The 21,130-nt window shown below is 39.6% G+C and overlaps 3 protein-coding genes across 5 annotated transcripts in view; all 3 read left to right on the top strand.

Moving 5' to 3' along the window:
- The window catches only part of LOC120782641, a 40,836-nt gene extending 31,899 nt beyond the window's left edge, over positions 1-8,937 (top strand). For all 3 annotated transcript variants that reach the window (XM_040115008.1, XM_040115010.1, XM_040115009.1), the window contains exons 3-5: positions 970-1,437; positions 1,714-1,801; positions 7,125-8,937. In XM_040115008.1, the coding sequence (XP_039970942.1) occupies positions 970-1,437; positions 1,714-1,801; positions 7,125-7,317 (749 nt within the window). In that variant the 3' untranslated portion in view covers positions 7,318-8,937. The remainder of the gene's footprint in view (positions 1-969; positions 1,438-1,713; positions 1,802-7,124) is intronic.
- Positions 8,938-11,738: 2,801 nt separating this feature from the next.
- Positions 11,739-12,625, top strand: LOC120766683. Its single transcript, XM_040092324.1, has 2 exons — positions 11,739-11,756; positions 11,825-12,625. The coding sequence occupies exons 1-2, from the start codon at positions 11,739-11,741 to the stop codon at positions 12,623-12,625; spliced, it is 819 nt and encodes a 272-aa protein (XP_039948258.1).
- A 3,530-nt stretch (positions 12,626-16,155) lies between these two features.
- LOC120782620 (adhesion G-protein coupled receptor G2) lies at positions 16,156-19,756 on the top strand. The gene is made up of 2 exons (XM_040114987.1): positions 16,156-17,931; positions 17,991-19,756. Exons 1-2 carry the CDS (start codon positions 16,353-16,355, stop codon positions 19,238-19,240), a joined length of 2,829 nt encoding a protein of 942 aa, XP_039970921.1. The 5' UTR covers positions 16,156-16,352; the 3' UTR covers positions 19,241-19,756.
- The last annotated feature ends 1,374 nt before the right edge of the window (positions 19,757-21,130 follow it).

Below are 21,130 nucleotides of genomic sequence, written 5' to 3'. Positions count from 1 at the left end.
TTCTGGTGGAAATATTTCGCTGCCGAGCTTTCCACCGCAATGACACTTGGTGGCAGGATGAGTAACCGTTCAAGTGCAGCCGTTCGAGTGGTTCAGCCGCATTGTCAGTTTAGCTCTAAACTGAAAGGTTTTCTGGAATGAAAACATTTATGGCATTTCTGAAATATACCAAACTTATCACCAAGACAAAATGCTCGCCTAATGTAGGTAAGAGTCGAATATCTTCTTTGCCAACATTAAAGGGTTTATTGATGCTATTATTCCAAAATTGATATATACATATATATACATAAATAGTTCTTTCTCAAAGTTTTTTTTACTAGATTTTAAGTAAGAACAGGATATGAAACATATCAAATTATTTAATTTTGTCAATTGCAATAGTCGAATGGACTGTACTGTGTACTCAGTTCCGTCCAAACTTAATAGTTAGTTCGTTTAACATTACCCTTCTTCTCATACTTAATTTAAGAATGCTGGTAATCAGGATAAAGATCATCCTTTAAGAAATCAATAAATCGTACATAAGACAAGTTGTAGTGTACACACACGCTCGGCATTGCTGACATATTCAGCTAGAGTTAGCTACAGCTTGTAGTTTGATATGAGCAATAACTTTTGAGTTTCACCTTGAATTGCTTGTAAGGTCCTTTCGAAATGTTGAGCGCTTTATATCAAGGTTTGCATCTGTATGAGTAAATGCAGGCGTATTAATATTTTTAATGCAAACCGTTATATATTAAGCGCATGCACACAATAAAATAAACATCTATTTGAAGTAAAGAAGAAATTCTAAATTTGCTTTACAAAGTATCATTAAATATCCTCAGCTTTCAAGTCATTTAAAATTTAACTTAAACATATGGAAAAGTAAGCCCTCCAATACTCCTGTCGCACTTATTTGTTTCTCTTCATTATGACTCCCTTTTAGACTTACCATTGATTGGACCAACTCCCTTCTATTTGCAGATAAATATGTGAAGCGACCTCCGCGCAAAGCTTACGGGCGGCTTAGTGCCGATTCGGACGATGCCAGTTCACAGCAAAAGCACAAAATCGATGATCCCTTTGACGAATTTGATAATTTCAAAATAATAACTTCGGGCAGTGGATGTAATGATGGCAATGGCAATGTCAACGGCAATGGCAGCGCCACATGCCAACATGTGCACTCAGGGGTGAGCGATGGCGGGGGTGGAGGAGGCGGCCGCGCTGGCGCAGCTGCTATTAATGGCTCCATGCCTCCTTGTACACTGCCCGATTGTCAGGGAAATTTCGTTAATGAAGGCATGTGCCACCTAAATGATGCGACGGGCTGCGCGGGCGGCGGTGGCGCATCGAAACCGAACTCATCCGCAATGCAGAGGCACAAGGAAGTCAATGAGAACACCATTAACCGACTGCAAGCGATGGCGATGTCAGATGATGATGATTACGGTAAGTCCACACATACAAACAAATGGAAAAGGGAATAAAACATAAATATCCTAAATAACATTGAGAAATGGTGCGCGGAGTTTGCTTTGGGAATAAAAGTGAAAGAAAGGGGAAAGGAGGAAGCAATATATTTTCAAGCGCCAGCTAAATATTAACTACGTATAAATAATAGAAGAAGAACATCTCGATAGCCAATATTCTATTGCTTTTGTTGTTTTTTCTCTTTGCTTATATTGACATATGATATACTCAAACAAATATGGGTCTTTTTTACAGATGAATCTCTGACATGCAATGTTTGTGATAGAGCTTTCCATTGTCATAGGCAATTGGCTTCGCATCAGCAGAAGAAACGTCATTTCGGGTGAGTGTCTATTCGGGAAAACAACTTAAGGTCACAAGCTAATTTTTGTTGATGTAAATAACTTATTGGGCACTTACTTATATTTTATCGATCAAACAATGAATTTTAATTTTCTCTTCAAAACAAAAAAAGGTTTTGATTATATTTCCAAAAGAGTGACTTAATAAGTATGTTACCAACTGAATGCCTGAGGATGTAACGGGTTTCAATATCAGCGCTACAAAATGTTTTTTTTTTTAAATAAAACAAAAATGATTTAAGATATCAATGAAATTCCTGTGAAAGTACATTCAATGCCATTGTGTATGGAACTCGCTTTCATTTGCAAATATACCACGGGCACGCTTGCAGAAGTCTAAACGTTGAACCCAATTTTCGACAGTTTAAGTATAAATCAACAGATAGTGCTGGTTCGATATTCGTTCATCAATTGTCGCTGACTTGTTGGCATAGACCATAGACTTGACGTAGCCTCACAGGAAACAGCGTCAAATCGCACGACCGAGGCGGATTGACTAAGCCATTTCGTGAGATAACACGTTCATAAAACTTGGTTTTCAATAAATCGATTGTGACATTCGCTAAGTGGCTTGCGCCGCCGTGCTGTTAGAACCACATATTGTTCAAGTCCATATTAACCCATATTAACGTGCCGGACGTGATCATCACGGAAGAAGTACGGCCCAATGACGCTGCCGGTCCGTAATTTTTTCGGGATGCAATGGTGACTCATGGACTACGTATGGATTGCTGCCGGACCAAAAACGCATATTTTACTTTTTGACGAAGCCATCAGAAATGAGCCTCACTGAAGACGATTTCTCGATGAAAATCCGGATCGTTTCCAAGTTGTTGCCCAGCCGAATTCATGAACATAAGATGATTATGGTGGTCAAGTGGCTCAGTTATTGCGTCAATTTGATCCTGTAAGTATGTAGGCCAAAATGTTTTCGCAAAATAGGCCACAACGACGCCACAAAGATGCCAAACGCTGGGGAACGAGGTGTGATTTGGGTCTTTCTCAATTGATGCGCTAGCAGCAGCAATATTCTCAACACTACGGGCACTCCTTGTCTCACTGGCATGGGAATATTTTGTACTGTGCCTGTGGGGATATTGTAAGAATTTTTTTAAAATTAGGCCTCCAAAAGTGAACGAAAGGCAAAAACGTAGCATTAAACGACTTATCATGCAGGAACATGTAAGTGCGAGACAAATAAAACAGCAAGTTAATTTGGAGATAGGAGTACGACGAGTACAACTAATACATAGATGTGCCAAACCGTCATTGACCGAAAATATTGGAGGCCCATAGAGTCTGCAAAGCAGAAATATAAGCGACGACATTTTTTTATTTATTTATTTAGTTAAGTCTATGAACATTAATTCTTACAGACTAATTTTGGATTGGCGGATCACTCATGATTTGGGCTGGGATAACTGACAGTGGGAATACTCCAGATTGCTTTGTAACAACAAAAATTGACTCGAAATGCTACAATAAATTAATGGATAAAGTTCTTATTGATTTCGCTAGGTGTATTATGCCGAAATATTGATTTGTCTTTGATTTAATCCTTAAATTTTACCATAAAAGCACACTTGCAAGAATGGTTAAGGACTCATTTCAACCCTTTCTAATATAAATTATAAGGAACAATTTATAGAGACATATTTATGCGAATGTGTAAATTTTATAATAAACGATATGTTAAATAAGTGAAAAGTTGTTTGCGGAATATCGAAATCATGACAAAAACGATTTTATTTTAATGGAAGTTGACAGATTTTTCACGTCAAACAAAAGCCCTTTTATTTTTTTTGACAGTTGTCCGAGGCAAAAACGACATTTCCCATAATCTAGTGAACACCATTTCATTGCAAAACTTGCGGCTGCCACCATATGAATATTCATCATAACAGCTTCCACTCACATTCGCTTACATAAATTCGAGTGTATGTTAGTATATATGTACATATGTGTACATGCTGTGTTGTTCTTAAAATTCATTTTTGAATATATTCTGACACCATGAAATTTTGAGTTTTCAGTTATATCTACAGCATATTTCTTCTCTAACGAACGCACTTATGGCAAACACTGTAAGGAATTTAAGGATCTGTATTGGATTTTGCTTACCTTCGTCCATTGGAAGATATCAGACGCCGAAACTCATTTGATATTATAGAATGCCTGTTGGAAACTAGAGTTAGGCAAGAGTATAGTTTAGGCATACGTAATATCTATGTATATATATAAAAGAAATTTGATGTTAGTTACACCATTTATAACTCAAGAACGGCTGAACCGATTTGGCTGAAGTTTGGTGGGGAGGTAGATTAGAACTAGGGTAAGGACATAGGATACCTTTTATCTCTTTATGTCAAAGTTTAATACAACTCATAAATACAAAAATTATATTTCATATCATAAGCACTTGTTCAAAATTCATGTTTGTAGGAATCATTTGCATATATGCGTACAATTTTAATCAGATTCTTCCTCAAAAATAATACAATTGCTACTTAAGTATGTGGAATAGTAGAAAAGAACTGCAACCAAATACGCGGTGAAATAGATTATAACTGGCTCAGTAATCAGTCGTTGAGTATGTCATTACCTTTCCGGTTGACTTTTTCGTCTTTCCACGCCTGAGGACTAGTTCATCATGTGCAATCCACTAGAATGACTGTTGATTGGACTCCAGTGGGAAATGATGGAGCTATATTTCTATCACTGACGAAAAATTTCGTCTCTATTCCGATTCGAGAGCACTTAAACACTTCTCAGAATCAGTTATTCGTTGTTTTTGTTGGATTATGAACTTGCAAGGCACCTACTTTGCTCATTTCGCCTGTTTGCAGCTTAGCAAATATCTTTTCAACGGTAGATTTCCCTGAGCCTAAATTCAACAGTATTTTCCCCAAAAAAGCAATGCTTTATTAACACACGAAATGCTTTATGATCCATTTTTTTTGTAAACTAACACAAGTTGCTTCACAAAAATGCAACTAATAAAAATCATATAGATGGTAGTAGTAGTATTATCTATGTATCAGCCACAGTGAAGCGTGGACGGGTCCTCTAGTAACTGATAAAATAATAAGAGGGTACAGACCCAAAAATGCGAGAGAATTTAGAGTTTTATTCAAATAAAAATAATTGAATTCATGAAAGCACAATCACGGAAGCCACAGATTTAATTCAACGCAGCAGGATTTCGCATACAAATGCCTTCGAACAAAAAACTGTAAATTATTTTGCGAGTAACAAAGCGTAAATCTGTTAGTTAAATAGTCGAGAATATCTGTATGTATGTTCACATAGGTATATGTATTTTTAATAAATTCAGTTTAACACATATAAAAATATTTAAATACATTATATCAAAAATATATAGATTCATGTTTACAGTTATTGATTTGTCCATTCCATAGAAATCATTTCAGCATTCATCAGACTTTTTTGTTTTCAAGTCGACATTTCCGTGAATACGAGAACTTATTTGCTTCAATTATTCAGCTTAGCATATTTTTATAAGCACAATTGATAGCGGATTGATGGAGGATTGATGGCGGACTTTCGTTTATAGCGCACTGCGGATTTTGTTATTAATGGCAAACTATTTAAGCAATTTAAATTTTCTACCGAAAGTTGTGCACACTTTTCTTAGAAAATCGCGCTACGAATACTCATTGCTGCATAAACAGTGGAAGGCAAACGAGAAATATTTTAGCAATACCTAAGAATTTCTTTGAATTAAAAATAAAATTGGGGTGGGAAACTCACATAATTAAGTCATTACATTTACTCCGTTAAATTTTGGTATATACTACATACATGTTCATTGCCTCAAATATTTCAAACAATTTCTAACTAAATAAAGCAAAATATTCTGCTCAGCCGAAGTCAGCGAATTCAAAACAAAAAGCTCTAAAAACTCAAAATTAATCATTCAGATATGAGCGTGCAAAGTTGAGTTGCTGTAAACACACACTGACACATACTTAGTAAATTAATTATGCAAACATAATGAGAATAACTAATCTGAAAGCGGAATCTAATTACGAGAAAGCTCGACAACATTCAGCATCCCACAAGCATGGCAGACCGGGAGTCCAGCCGACCAGGAGCAGTCATTTAGCAGTAATCAGTCATTTCTATTCATTTATACAAATGGGTTCTAAGCGAAGGCAGCAGCCAGCAGTCAACAGCAGAGATGCTCCACACTTTGCGCCGTCAAGGCCATTATCATTACGATCATTAACAATATCATCGGCGGCGACAAAGAGCAGTTGCTCACCACCCACACCCACACTGACACCTGCACCCCAACCACACATGCCTAATTGGAATTAGCAGGCGGTTGTGCACTACAATGCACTCGGTGGCCAATGAGTCCTTACCCGGCATTATGACCTGGTTGGTGCCGCCTGATTCATTTGCTGTGGTTCTCGTTTGTCTGTTTGGCATAAATCAGCATATTTTTCCAGAGCCTACAACCGTCATTGGTATAGTTATACGAGTTATTTCGTTTTGAGCTCAATTTTCAGCTGCGTTCCTTGTAGGGATAGAAATGGAGAATATGCAATTTCTGTGTACTAATTGCAAAAATATATCGTAATTGTATTCACATAGCTTAGAGAGTTCGTATGGGCTGAATTTTTGCTTACAACCAGAGAGTTTCGAATTCCAACGTCAGAAGGGGATCTTTCCTGTGCATTGTGATTCCTAGATCACCTGAGATGCGTAATTGTGGAAACATAAATGTGGAACTTATCCCATGAGTTTTCTACCTTCGAGCGCTGGCTTTTGAAGAGACATTTTATTTAATATATATTTAAAAAATGTACATTTACAAAATTTAATATACTTTAATAATCGGCGATTAACTTTGAAACATTCTTAATTTCCTTGCTTCCATAGCTGATCTCCAGGGGGAGTACCGAAAAATATGTCGAGCGGTGAGAAAGGCTTTTATGCCTAAACTTAAAACTAAAAACCAAGAAAACTTATAATTATAATAGTAAATAGCAAATGCCGAGTCAAAACTTTGATTATAGGCAAAATGGCGGCCTCCTCAAAAGGCGCTTTCTTAAAAAATATAACAGATTGCCCTAAAAAGTTTACTTATTTCTCAGAATTATTAATCCCTTGATAATTACCTGACAAATGTAAATAATATCGTTAGGTTCGGCCTTTCGCAGAAACAGAAATTAAGAAGATTGTATCACTACTTTTATACTAACGATATATACAAAACCATACACAACCCATAATGCTAAACTCCTTTTATCCTTTTTCTTAAACCATATCTTGCAGTTGCAACGCATGCGATAGTCTCTTTCCATCACTAATGATACTCGAGCATCACAAAGAGGAGTTTGAACACTGGAGCGACGACGAAATCAGTCGGCAGGTTTGCTGTCGACGAAATCGGGGTGACGATTACTTTACTGATACCGACTCCTTCACCAGTGAGGCGGAGAGCGAGGATATGGAGAGGTTATTGTAAATCGAGTCGAAGAATTGAGCTGAAAGGACTACTATATATAGGGATGAATGACAGACATTTTACAAAAAAAAATACAAAAAGTATGTACCAAGGAGCATCCATGGCGTATCCAAGTCTTACAAGAAAATCGAAATACGAGATGACATTCAATGCTGTCAAGGCAATAGAAGAACAAGGAAAGCCGTTCAAAAAAGTCTTTGTGTGAAACCGCTCGTGCGTGCCCGAGTCAACAAGTTGATTAAACCAACATATGCTATATGTTTTTATATCCCAAAAGTCCACAACCTTTGACTGCAAGCGCTCTTTTCAAGTGTGCACAACATCAAAAGCAAATATCTAAGCAAATTATAGCCAATGGAAACAAATAAGTGAACATTACTGTACAATAATCGAGTACGCAATTGTGTGTGAACAAGGGTGGTAGCATAGCGGTACTTCATCGGAGTAAATGTATAGTATAAGTTAAGTTTAAAGTTAAGAGACCATCCTCCGCATTAAAAAATAAGATTAGTTTAATATATTGTAAATAAAACGAGTCTAGGTAGAGAAGATTCCCATGCAAGAACACGCCTACAAATGTAATTATTATACCTGTAAAACCAGTGTGTAAAGCTAACTCATATCGGCTTGTATGACTTTTTATTTCTATGTAATTTGAATATTTGTGGGTATTCAAGAATATGATATAATGTTACACACAGTTAGTTTGATTTGCGAAGAGAGGTTTTGATGCGGCTCTAAGATGTTGAATTTTGCGGCACTAAAGGCACAGGAGGCATGTGCTTTGCGTATCTTCCGACGGACTAAGGGAAACTTGATATTCCTAAAACTGGATAACTGATCAACCATCGCTACAAATATGAATACTACTATCTTTTTACCTACCTCACAGTCAGTTTTGGATTCATTGGTAGCGATCCTCAAAGCTAATTGTGCTCGGACTCGGAATTCATCCAACATCAACAAGTTTTCTTTTGTTTCAACCCAAAGCAATTCAAAAACATAAGCGCAGTCACATGAGTTTTTCGAGCAAGATGTTTTTTGTGGGAAATGCGAACATCGGAGGCCGATCACTGCCCCACATCAAGCGAAAGTATTTTTAAGCTTACACTAGGTCGAGGAACAGCTTGGCAGTGGCATGCAGAACAGTTTTGACTGCGTTCTTATGTATGTATTTGTAAATACTTATTGAACATGTGTGAGTCACACTACACGAGTTGCACTCGGCCCTTTGTAAGTGTGTTTGTATTAAAGTTGTATGTACTTTTGTAATAGATATTGCAAATAATACTCGTACTCGTATAAATGTATCAGCATGAATTGCAACTGATTTGCTTTGATTTTATATGCGTCTGTCTGTCCAAGTGTGTATATAGAGGCAAATAGAATTTGTATTGTTTATATATATGTTTCAGGCATGTGTGCAGTCGTTTTAATAAAATATCATTTATCATTTAGTGATAGTATACGAGTTTAGTATGTATTTCTATATATGTATAGTATGTGTGTAAATGAAAATGAATTTTGATGTTTACTTAAATGAAACTTCTGTACTCAAATTTACCACAGATGTATAGACACATGACATAAACGAAAATAAATTCATTTATTTATCTTGGACGTTGAGTGAAATTTTCATTGCGGTCATTGGTGAAAGATATTGGATTTTATTAAGTATTTGGTGAGCAATTATTTTCTAATTGAGGCTAAATTTTACTGATTTTATTCCCATTGATAGCTGACAATAATATTAGATATTAGAATGTATTATTTATTTCAGGAGCACTAACCTAAACACCGTTACATGTAAGCACACAGTGTTCGATGTTTCATTCATTAATTTGTGCTCGACTATGAAATGCTGGTTTGACCGAAGATAAAATTAAAAAATTGAAGAAAAAAAGTAGTTTAAATATTTCTCAAAACTAAAGTACGTCAATAGCAGATACTTATCTGTATGTATTTATAAGCTATATTCGTTAATACTACTGTGAACAAACAAACAAAAGTAAAACTTTGTTCATAATTTTAAAATTCTTAATTTATTCTTAAAAAATAAGATTCGCCAGATCGCCAACTTTTTAAAGTCCGCGAAACATTTGTTAAAGTTAATTTCCTTAGTAGCCTTTAATGCGCGTAGCGATTCACGTTTAATACCTTCAATTGACTTAAAACAGTTTCCCCGAAGCGGTCGTTTGAGTTTGCTGAATATACAGAAGTCACACGAAGCTAAATTAGACGAAAACGGTGGTGGCGGCACGATATTGCGTGAAAATTTGGCGAAAAACTCGCGAAGAATCAATGCAATATGTGACGGTGCATTATCGTGGTGCAAAAACCAAGAGTTGTCGACCCATAATTTCGGCGTCTTTTTAAATAGTATTTCTTGTTGACAGTTTGGCCGATCGGAACGAATTCGGAGTGCACCACATCTCGATAATCGAAGAAAACTGTCAACATAATCTTAATTTGCGACCTGATTTGACGAGGTTATACAGCCTAGATATGCTAGGTCTTAAGCATAGATCCTAGACTAATCGCCAGTAATTATACGTTGCATGACATCCTGGTAACCGGCCCAAAAGATCTTTCAAAATGGTTTTCACTAATCCTTCGATATTCCAACCATTTAGATCTCTGACTTTTAATCATCGACTATCAGGCACAAATTTCTTTAAATTGACGTGTTGAATGCTTCGGGATCAGAAATTTGATTCCGCACACAAAATTTAATTTGATTTATGGGCTTTTGCGCGTTGGCATGGCGAATATCGCATTCGATGGAACGATGAGCTGTACGAGATATATGACGACATTGACATAGTTCAGCTAATTAAAAGACAGCGGCTACGCTGGCTAGGTCATGTTGTCCAAATTGACGAAAATACTCCAGCTCTGAAAGTTTCGACGCCGTACCAGCCGGGGGAAGCAGAGGAAGAGGAAGACCTCTATTCCGTTGGAAAAGCCAGGTGGAGAAGGACCTGACTGCACTTGATATCTCGAGTTGGCGAACGTTGCGAAAAGAACAAGCGACAGGTTGTTAACTCGGAATTAATCGCGTAAGCGATGTCTACGCCAGTAAAGAAGAAGGTGGAATAATTAATTCTGAATTTCGAAGCTGAGTGAATGAATTGGTACTCAGCAAAGTCTTTTCGAACTATTTAATCCATGCATGGACCAAATTTTAAAGTTAAGTCGAATTAATTTACATAAGCGGCGTGTCCACAATAAATATTTGCGTGCCACTCAAATCGAAGTTCATTGGTAGACTCAACCAGAAGAGTTAACTTTGATGTGTCCGAATTGTTATGCATGCCTTAAATGTTATAAAGCACGTGCTAACGGCTAACGGCTAACGGCTAACGGCTGAATTAATTATGCAAGCGTTTTGTAAGCTGTGAAGAAGCAAGAAACTCAGCCCAGCGCTAGTCGATTGAGCTGCAAACCAGTCTTTTGGTATGTTATAAGTTGAAGAAACGGGATAAAACACATTGTATACTAAATCACTAGTTAAACATTTTACAATTGACTTAATTAAAGACATTGGGTGCCAAAAGATGTGAATGAAATTATTGAAGATATTCCAAAAAGAACAAACGGCGAAAAATAATGAAATTCTAAAATATCAATAACTTGCAGAAGGATTACTTTGAATGTTTCTCTTATTAAAATATAATCAAAAGTGGCAACAAACTAAAATACTTTCTACATGTGGTACAAAAATTTTCACGAAATGTATTTTCGAACATTGGCCATTTACATTAACTAAAGCAGTGTGAAGGGTATAGCTGTAGAACGCGTGAAATATAAAACCTTATTCAATTAGCATTTTGCTTAGTCAAGGTCTCGAATATTTTGGTTTACTATTTGGCTTAAGCAATTTACTAAAACTCTTAAAGCCGAATTCGTTGCCAATTGGAATTAAGTTGATAATTTTGGGAATAATGAATGTTGGGAATTTCTTCAATACAAGTTTCCGACCAGTCTGCATCTCGCTCTTCTCTCGCCCGTGTGTAAATCGAATATTCGATATGGACACACAAGTACCCACGCTGGCCTCGCCCCACGCTTTTTGCCGGCTATTTGCATAAAATTCATAAATATATGCATACATTAAACTGATGTTTTTTCCAGACATTGGGGACTTAAAAAATATGAGTGAGCAAAATTCTAATCGCTTTTATAGCACATTCGAGCCGCTTTTGACTTTCACATTATTCTCTTTTGCCGGCCTTTTTGAAATATAGACATTTTTGTATTTGATAATCGCTTAAGAGCTGCATATTAAGCCCTGAACTTGAAATACAAGAATTATTGACAACAGAACGACTTTTCTCACTTTAATATAAAATAGCGGGAATAAAGAACTGGAGCTTATTTCATTTACCGTTGCTGAACTGTAAAGACCAAAAGTGAAAATAATGTTTTACTATTGTGTGGTAAGGAATATATATTAGTTAACTTAATTGACTGGATTTTAATTAGTTCTATCTTGGTGTTATTGCAGTGTCTAAGCCTGGTGGTTCTCGCTTCGGCCCAGGATGTGGGTTATAACTACGCCAGCGCTAGTGTTCCCGAGCCACAGGTGCTTCTCGCGCCACCCGAACCCGCAGCTGCTGCAGAATATGCCTCCACTCCAGTAGCTGCCGCCACGCAGCAACACACTCAGCAAGCTGCACCAGCCGCCGTATACCATAAGGAATTCTATATCTTCACCGCACCCGCCGAGTCTGTCGTTCATCGGTCAGTTGTACCTGCAGCTCAGCCCTCGCCCATTGTAAAGAAACACTTGAATGTGGTTTTGATTAAGGCGCCTGAAAGCGGCAAATCGCGCTACCAGCCACTGCACACCTCAGTGCCCCATGTTACCGAAGAGACAAGGACGCAGATTTACGTACTCAACAAGGAGCCCAGTCGTCAGGCGATCAGACCCGCTGCGTCCCAGCAGCACATTACCACATACAAGTCCCACAAGCCGGAAGTGCATTACCTCAAGTACAGCACACCCGCAGAGGCGGAACAACTGCAACAGCAGATTGTGCAGCAATATGGCGGCGGTCATGTGATTGAATTAGGCGGGCACGGTGCTGCCTCAAATGTGCATACACAATATCTTGCTCCAGCTGCATCCAATGTGAATAATCAGTACCTCGCGCCTGCCGCGTCCAATGTAAATAATCAGTACCTCGCGCCTGCCGCGTCCAATGTAAATAATCAGTATCTCGCTCCCGCTGTGGAAGCTGCGGCGGCGTCAGTGCCTGAGCCAACGAACGCTTACATTCCACCGAAAGCATTCTTCAAACACTAAACAATTCCGCGTTGTGTCTGCTGTGTTGTTTAATTATATAAACTTAATTTTTTCTTTACTTTATTATTCCAAATTACATCCAATATTTCTCTGTGAGAAATATTACTAAGTGCAAATTGTTTTGAAAACAATTACCTAATAAATGCGAATGTATTAGTTTGTAAAATTGATTATAGAATCGTGTTCAGAAATCGTTTTATATTAACGATATGGTTTCCGTTGTAGCCAATGGGACATTGCATCAGCGGAGAAGAATAAGAAGAAACATTTTTTTTTCCTCCTCCTTGAAAGTCTATATCAATCTGATATTCGTTGTAAAAATACGGTAAATATTTAGTTAAGAGATGAGTGTTAGGGATTAGAAGGTCGCTTTTCAATGCCTTTGGCGGGCTATGGTACCTTGATTTCATATTTCTGTGGGACTTGTTGTTGTTGCTTAAATAAAAGTTGGAAATAAGAGTGTTTAGTAAAAATAAATCATTTTAGGCTCTGACTTTGTCATTAGATACCCCGCCCTCCAAAGCATGCCAAAAGTGAATTGCCGCTGCTCGCTAAAAAACATGTGTTTGTATCACCCTCTCTGATGTAGAGCTATTATTATAAATATGTAATATGTTTTGCTTTATTACCTGCCCTCAGCGAGCGGTGCTGCGGCAGAGTAAGTGATGATTGTTGGTTCAAATGTAGGTTTGAGTAGCGATCGGTTTCTCGATTACACAATATGAAAGCTTCGCTATATTTAGCAACAGCTATTTGGAAGCGGCTTTAAACCGATAAAACCGTATGTTTTCGATAAAAAATAAGACTCACATGAAGACCAAGGGGAGTACAGAGGGTGTCATCGCCAAATCGGAAATGAGCGCTCATATTGTAAATGAATATGTACATAGATAAGGGCGTACGTACTTAGCTAACACGTATCGGTTTCAAACTTGCCAGATAAGATAGCAATGTGTGCGTGTGCGGGTATGAACGGGCAGTGGCAAACATGATAATAATTCCTCAATAATGTGGTCAGATTGCCATTGCGATAAATTAGTGAGTCAGAGTTTTTCATTTCGACTGAGCATATTCGATAGCTTTTATGTGCGAACGCCATTGCGCTTTTTCCACAATTGGCAGCTATCGCACATCATCGCGGTTTCTAAATATATCCACATGTACACACATACTATATGCCGCGACGCGACGCCAGCGCCAGCGCCAGCGATGACGCGCGCACAAGTTCAATTGCGAAAACAGCACTTCTTGAATTCGATATTATTACCTTTTATTTGCTTAAATCGACTTGGCCAACGGCTGGGCAAATATTCCGACATCAAAGCATTGCTCTATAAAAGTGGTCTTAATAATACATTTAGCATAATTTGCATATTTTTTATTGTTTAAACAAAAAAGCCAAACGAGTTTGAAATTGAATTACTTTTACTTTTTATTTCTGTTTGTGCTTGGATTTTTTGTTTGCTCTGCGCGCATTTTTGTTCGTTTTGGTCGCCGGAGCAAAAGATTGTTTACCTTTTAGTTTTATCTGCTGTTGATGGCACAGCCGCTTCTGCTCACCACCTCTCCTGCGATTGCCGCTGTCTTGCTTTTGTTGTTGTGCGACACTTGCTCTTGCGCCGCATCCGTGAGTCAATTGCCGGCTCAAGTGCCGCGCTGAAATTTCAAACCTACTGGTAATTAAAGATTTCGCATGAAGTTCGCGCCGTCAGCCGCGCCGCAGCCTCACATCGTGCTGTGGCTAATAATGCACATACACACACAAACGACGAGTGTTGTTGTTGTTTCAAACGCCAGTTCAGAATGTTTTGACGGTCGACGTCAGGCATAAGACAGCGCGCAAAGTCTGAGATTTAAGGAAGCATTTATACATCTCTGTGTACATTTGTAAATATTTATTTATAAGCAGTTGCTAACATATGTATGTATGTACTTGTATATATGTACCTATATAATAATCCAGTCAGATGTCAGCACGAAATCGTCTTCACCTGACACGCTCCAGCTACTGTTGCGCGCTCGGCCAGACCAGCGCTGTGAGTACCTGTGTGCTGAGGGGCCGCTGCTTGGGTCTAATATTTCTTTCATTAATCTATAATTTTTCTTGTTTTGCTTTTGCTATTGTTCGCGCGTTATCGGCAATGTTCGTGCTTGTACGTATCTTCCAAATGCTGATTCACAATTATGAAAATAAATAAATAAATGTGCCTTAGTTCGACAATAAGACGACTTTGCCGGCTGAGTGAATGTGTCTTCTTTCCCTTGCTTGTTGGCTATCAATCACAGCAACCGCATGTAAGGAAGTCATTATTCCCTGTGTAGTTACGTAAGTTAGTCAACCGGATGGAACCGCATTGTGCAATTATATGCAATTTGATAGCTTTTGGGGCTGCAGTTGTTGCGAATGCGCCACCTTACCAGATCGAGCAGAGGGTAGACACAACTGCTTGTGGTATTTTATGGTGCTGTACAGCTTTGGTTCTTATATAATCCTATAATATTTCTGATAACAGATCTTGACCTCTTCGCAGTTAAAGGCGAAATGTTCAGTGCTTAAGGGAAGAAGGGAAATCACTTGGTTTGATAGGAGATCATCTCGCTCGCAAAAAAGCCAATATTTCGGTTACTAATCCCTCTTTCTTGGCACTCTCAGCTCGTTAGTCATTCCTAGAACTTCAAGCAAGATAGGCTTCCAATCACTCTACTGCAGACTAAATAACACGATGGGGCGACAGAGTTCACGTGATTTGTTACATTAATCTTTATTTATGGGAAAGAGGGGCTGTCGAGTGATAAAATCGTAAACAATGTGGCGGCATGCGAAACAATGCAAAATTACATTGCCATGAGGAAAGTCCAAATGTCTGGACACTAAGGTATGTATGTATGTTTGTATATGGATCGGACTTATACCTCACATGGGTGCAGTTATGTGTGCGACCGACGTGGCGACTTCACTACGTGAGCTTTTGCAGTTGAACCGATTTTCCAATAAATTCCGGGCATGAAAAAGTTCGTTTCTATTTCAGTTAGTAAATATTAAGCAAAAACAAAAACAACTGTAATGAATAAATAAAATAAAATGAAATAATAAGGTGGTGTGCGCGGTATGACAAGGCGCGAAAAATAAACAAAATTTATGAACACGACCGAACCAAATGCTGGCAGGCAGGCGGTCGACAGTATTGACGAAAATCACATACAAAGCACACAAACAGCAACAACAAAAACAACAAAAAAAGGTAAGTGCTCATGAGCGAAGACAAACATCAGAATGCAGAGCTTCTCCAAGCGACTCCAATGAAGGGAGTTGAGCAGAGAGCGGAGGCATGAGTGTTCTAATGGCAAGATAAGCACAGAAGGTGAGACATTGAAAATTCCACTGAAATACCAATTGAATCGGAATGCGTGTGTGTTCGGCAAACACTGCCGTGTGATCAGCGCAGTCGGATGTAGCCGGAGAACGGATAGTGGGCAAGTGGCAAGTGGTGCGCGCAATGGCGCATGTGTGGGTGAGTGTGTTTGCGCCGAGCGGCGAGTGCAAATTCTACAGTCAGTGCGGATTTTCAGTTTGGCTAGTGTAGCGGAGCACGTCAGATTGCAAGCGCTTCGCGGATTTGTGCGCGGGAAATGCACAACGGAAACTAAGTTCTCGACAAACGAACAAAAACGGAGTGATTCAGTTATTGTGCATACGAGGCATATATTTTGTGCTGATTTTTGTAAAATGAATTTAAAAATAGTAATTTTGCTTCTGACCATTGTACACCAATACCAATACAAACTTGCCAGTGCTCATTTGAGACCGTTACATCCCGATCCAGAGAGCGATGAAGAGGGTGGTGCAGGTTATAGACTTCCCAAATTGCCGTCTATACTTAGGCCCGAGGGACAATTAGGAAGTTGGCAACGGCTCACCACACCTAAAACCACCACTACTAATTCCAATACTTTCCCTCATCCTAATATAACAACTTCAACTGCAGCAGCTACCATGGTAAAAAACCTAACCGGTAACGAAGACTGGAACACGGATGATAATTACCAACATAGGGACGAATATTCGGATAGCTATGGCAGTGGCAGTGATAGTGTCAGTGGCAGCGCAGAAGTCAACTTCGAGTCCACTTCCCGATCGCAAAGCAGCATTACAGAATTCGATCGCAGTACCAGCGATTCACCTCACCCACTCTATTGCTTGCCGGAAGTTTTCGAGCATGATTACGTGATCGTTGAAAACTTCACACAACCCAATACAAATATTTGGAAGCGCGCACGCATTGGAGAGCGCGCGGGTCTAAGGGAAGTGTGCCTGAAGCCAAATGGCTTGCCGCTGACGCGCTTGTGCCGCTACAATCAGTTAACTCGTGCCGCTGAGTGGGAGGATATTAGCGGTTGGAAGCACATCGTTTGCATGCGACAAACTCGCGAATGCATACTCAGCGACAAGCTGAATTCATTACATGAGAAGCTGCTGGAAGGCCAGCTGCTGCAAACTGGTGTGGCACAACGCAGCCAAGTGACTGGCGAACTATATACAATGTTGCGCGAAAAAAACTTCAAATTATTACCCGCCGACGTGCATTTGACGTCACAGATACTGCATGAGGTCGCCATAACGGCGCAAGATCCCGAGGTTTCGGTGGATATGGTGCGGATTTGCGATCGCCTGATGTCGAGTGATGAGCAGGTTTTGCGCATATCGGCTGATTTGAATGCCACCAACTCCATTCTGCAGACGTTTGAGGAGTATATGGATGCACTATCCGCTCGTCAAGTACCCACAGGTGATTGTTCGAGCACCTCTACAACAACTACTGTGTCGCGTCCGAGTGAGGAATCGGAGGCGGATATTGCAAGTAGCTACTCCAAGGCGGTGGAAGAAGTGAAGATGGGACACTTGGGTGTACGTGCTCACATTTCCACAAACATAAGCGTGTTCTTTCTGAATCCCGAATGCGCCAACATATCCGGCATTGCTTTGTACGCACCGACGGCCCAGCAAAGTTTAAGTATGACTGAGCCGCACGCTTTGATCAATACGGTAGTAGCAAACTTCCGCTACCGGTTTATTAACATGAATGAATCTGTGGCTGCGCTGGCGCAGGAGCCTGAGCTGCAGGTTGCCGGATTTCTGCCCACGGGACTCTGGCAGCATGTGCGCGCTAATTTGCAGGCGAAAGGCAAACTGCCTGTGATTGTTATGAAAGTGTATGGTCATGACGCGCTGTTTGTGGATCCGGCACTGGTGCATACGCGCAAACCTTTTAGCAAAATCCTCTCCATTTCCATACCGGGGTACAGCGGTGAGTTTCCTTATAACAGTTGCATGCATTTTGTTATATTCTCGCCTTCAATATTTCAGACAACTTTCCGGAGCCTTTAACTTTTCTGCTGCGAAATCGTTTCGATTATTTGGATCCTTCGCTCATAGCGCAGCCGGGAACTGGTTGCGGCTATTGGAACTACAGCACTTGGGTGAATAATGGCGTTCAGACGGACGCTAAGGATTTGCTCAAGCATTCCGTTATAGAGTGTCGCACATTGCATTTGACTCAGTTCTCGTTTCTCTTGGGCGGCACCTACAAGCAGGCGGATATTACCGATGACGTGCTCATTACACCCATACATCTGCGGGCGTTGGACATAATATCGCTTATTGGTTGTTCGCTTTCCTTGATGGGCCTTCTGTGCATTTGGGTCACGGCAGCAATGTTTAAGAGTTGGCGGACGCTTGCCTCCACGAAAATTTTACTAAACCTTTGTGTGGCCCTGACTCTGCAAATGGTGCTCTTTGTTTTCGTCAACACAGAGGATATGTCCGCCGAGTTGGTGGAAGATCGGCTGTACATAAATTGCGTGCTATTGGGTGCTTTCCTGCAGTATTCCATTCTGGTGCTCTTCATGTGGATGCTAATTATAGCGGTGCTACAATTTCAGCGCTATGTGACCGTTATAGGCATTGAGCGCCCAAAACGGTACATACTAAAGTCAGCGATAGTAGCGTGGGGTGTGCCGCTCATACCCACTTTGCTCGTGGCCTGCATTGCCCCCAGCTCGTACATACCCTCCGAGTATGAGATACAAACGAGCACTGCCATATGCTATCCCAGCGGATTAGGTCTGACGTTGGGCGTAATCTTGCCGGTGACCGCTGTTGTTGTCGTCAATCTTACCATTTTCATTTATGTGTTCTACAGCATCTCGCACACGCTTAATCAGGCAATACACCGCAGCGAGAAGAAAATGATCATCAAGCAGATACGCCTGTCGGTGTTGTTGTTTTTCCTGCTCGGCATTTCGTGGATCTTTGGCCTATTCGCTTACATGCAAGCCGGCGTTTTCTTCTCCTACCTCTTCTGCCTCACTGCCACCCTGCAAGGCTTCGTGCTGTTCATTTATTTCGTCCTCTTGGATGAGGTACCGCGCACTGCCTGGCTGCATTTGCTCCACCCACAAAGTAAGAAGCAGACCAGCAAACGCTCTACAGAATTGCAATCGATGACGACTTCTACGGGACTGGAGAGTGGGACGTGCGCTCGTGACGCCACAACTCGGCAGGCCAGGAATGAACTTGCGAATGGAGGCGCCCAGCGACAGGCCTCTCAGCCGTAGAGTCCGGCTGGGTCAATGTGAGTTAGTGAGTTATTGTATATTGTAAGAGCGCCCTTGTAGGCCACTTGCGGCGCATGAATCAAATCAATATAGACTGAAGGGTTAACACACACACACAAATTTTTTGTGCAGCGCCAGCATTTCCACTTTCAGCTAATCCACACACACACACTTGAATTAACATTTTATGTTCCATAATACATTTACATGCATCCACACATTTACATACATTTGTACAGAATAGCTGTGAACATGTGTATATGTTTATTGATAATAATCGGCATCGAATGCTGCAAAAGTATTTTATGTACCTTCTAGTTTTAAGTGCCACATATATTTATACACCGACGTACATGTGTGTATGTACAATTTTCTTTTTTACGTACTTCATTTTTACTGACATAAGCGTGTTGAACAAAAGTACCAAAAATACATATTAATAAAAGCGAGTCTGATGATCTTTTAGTAGCTCACATACATACATACATATATAATATTGACTCGAAGTTCCAATGACTTACGCTGTCTTTTTGTTGCTTTCCTTTGAGTGGATTAACACAAGGCCTCTGTCAATTTAAGGGTTAATAATATTGATACTGAAAGAATGTGCCAGACAGTGAAGAATGCCTGAAATTCATTTCGCTGGAGATACCTGGAGCTACGCTACACAACGGTACATATGATTGGGTGAGTTGTGTTTCATAAACGGTTGGCAGCTTGAATTCGGATTGCGGACATTAGCAAAAGAAATAATAAAGTGCTTGCCCTTGCAACATTTCACATTTCTGAGAAAGTATAACGCATATTTCTGCGCCATTGAGAAATCCATTATTACATCATAACAAATATATGTATATGTACTATATATGTATGTATATATTATTGATGTCGCCTGGATATTTTACTGATTATTACCGTTGATTGACTCAGTGATTACTTCATTTTTTGTTGAAGGTTAAATTACTGTGTGTAATACTGAGTACTAAATGCAATCTAAATAATTTTAGCGGTTATCAGCTCAGAGAGTGTGACAAAGTTTAATTCAATAACATTATCTGGATTCATAGCACAAAAGATAACGTTAATACGCCAAAAAGCTTGTGTCAACTTTATCTCCTACTGGGTTGAGTAGACTTCTCTTTTGTGCTTACAAGCAAAGCTTCATTGAAAAGCCTCATTGAAAGCTTTATTTGCAAAGCTTTTGAAATTAGCTTTATGAAGGAAAGCTCGTCGTAAACAAGTAGCACGAGCTGCAACCAGCAACAAAAATATTTAATCACAAATGGAGCAATTACAAAGGAGGAAAACGACTTACAGGGTGATCAAAAGTATATTTCGAAATCCGTAATAAACTGAGGACTTCCTGGAAACGTAAAAACGAAATTGTTTACCGAAGCTCTCTGTTACGTTATTTCATATTTCGTATTTTGTGGTAAGGAAGTATAATTCTTGATGTAATTAAACAGGTGCCTTGCAAAATGTGAATTTGAACACCCATTGGGTGTAAAATGATAAGGTGCTGAAGAGTATTGAAAACCATCTGACTGCATTGATCAAATAATAAATGAAGGCAGATTAATGAGAACTATAAAAACCAAGAGTTGCTATCCATAGAGTGCCAAAGTTCGAACAAATTTAGTACTAAGCGATGGGGGGCGTGCCATTGTACATACGTAAATCCGGCCTGTACTCACTGCTGACTGTCAGCTTGTTAAGCTTCGACTTTCAATTGCGCATTATAATTGTAAATCCAGTACTCAGGGTAGTAGCTTTAACACTCACGTGCATTTAAACTATTTGATATAAGCACACACATACATACATATGTATTAGGTTAGTGGCTCATACCCAGTAGTAAAACGAGCTAGTTTATGATCAGCCCAAAACTTC

This window comes from Bactrocera tryoni, chromosome 1 (assembly GCF_016617805.1).
Source record: "Bactrocera tryoni isolate S06 chromosome 1, CSIRO_BtryS06_freeze2, whole genome shotgun sequence".
NCBI lineage: Eukaryota > Metazoa > Arthropoda > Insecta > Diptera > Tephritidae > Bactrocera > Bactrocera tryoni.
This window is presented reverse-complemented; position numbering and strand designations above follow the sequence as displayed.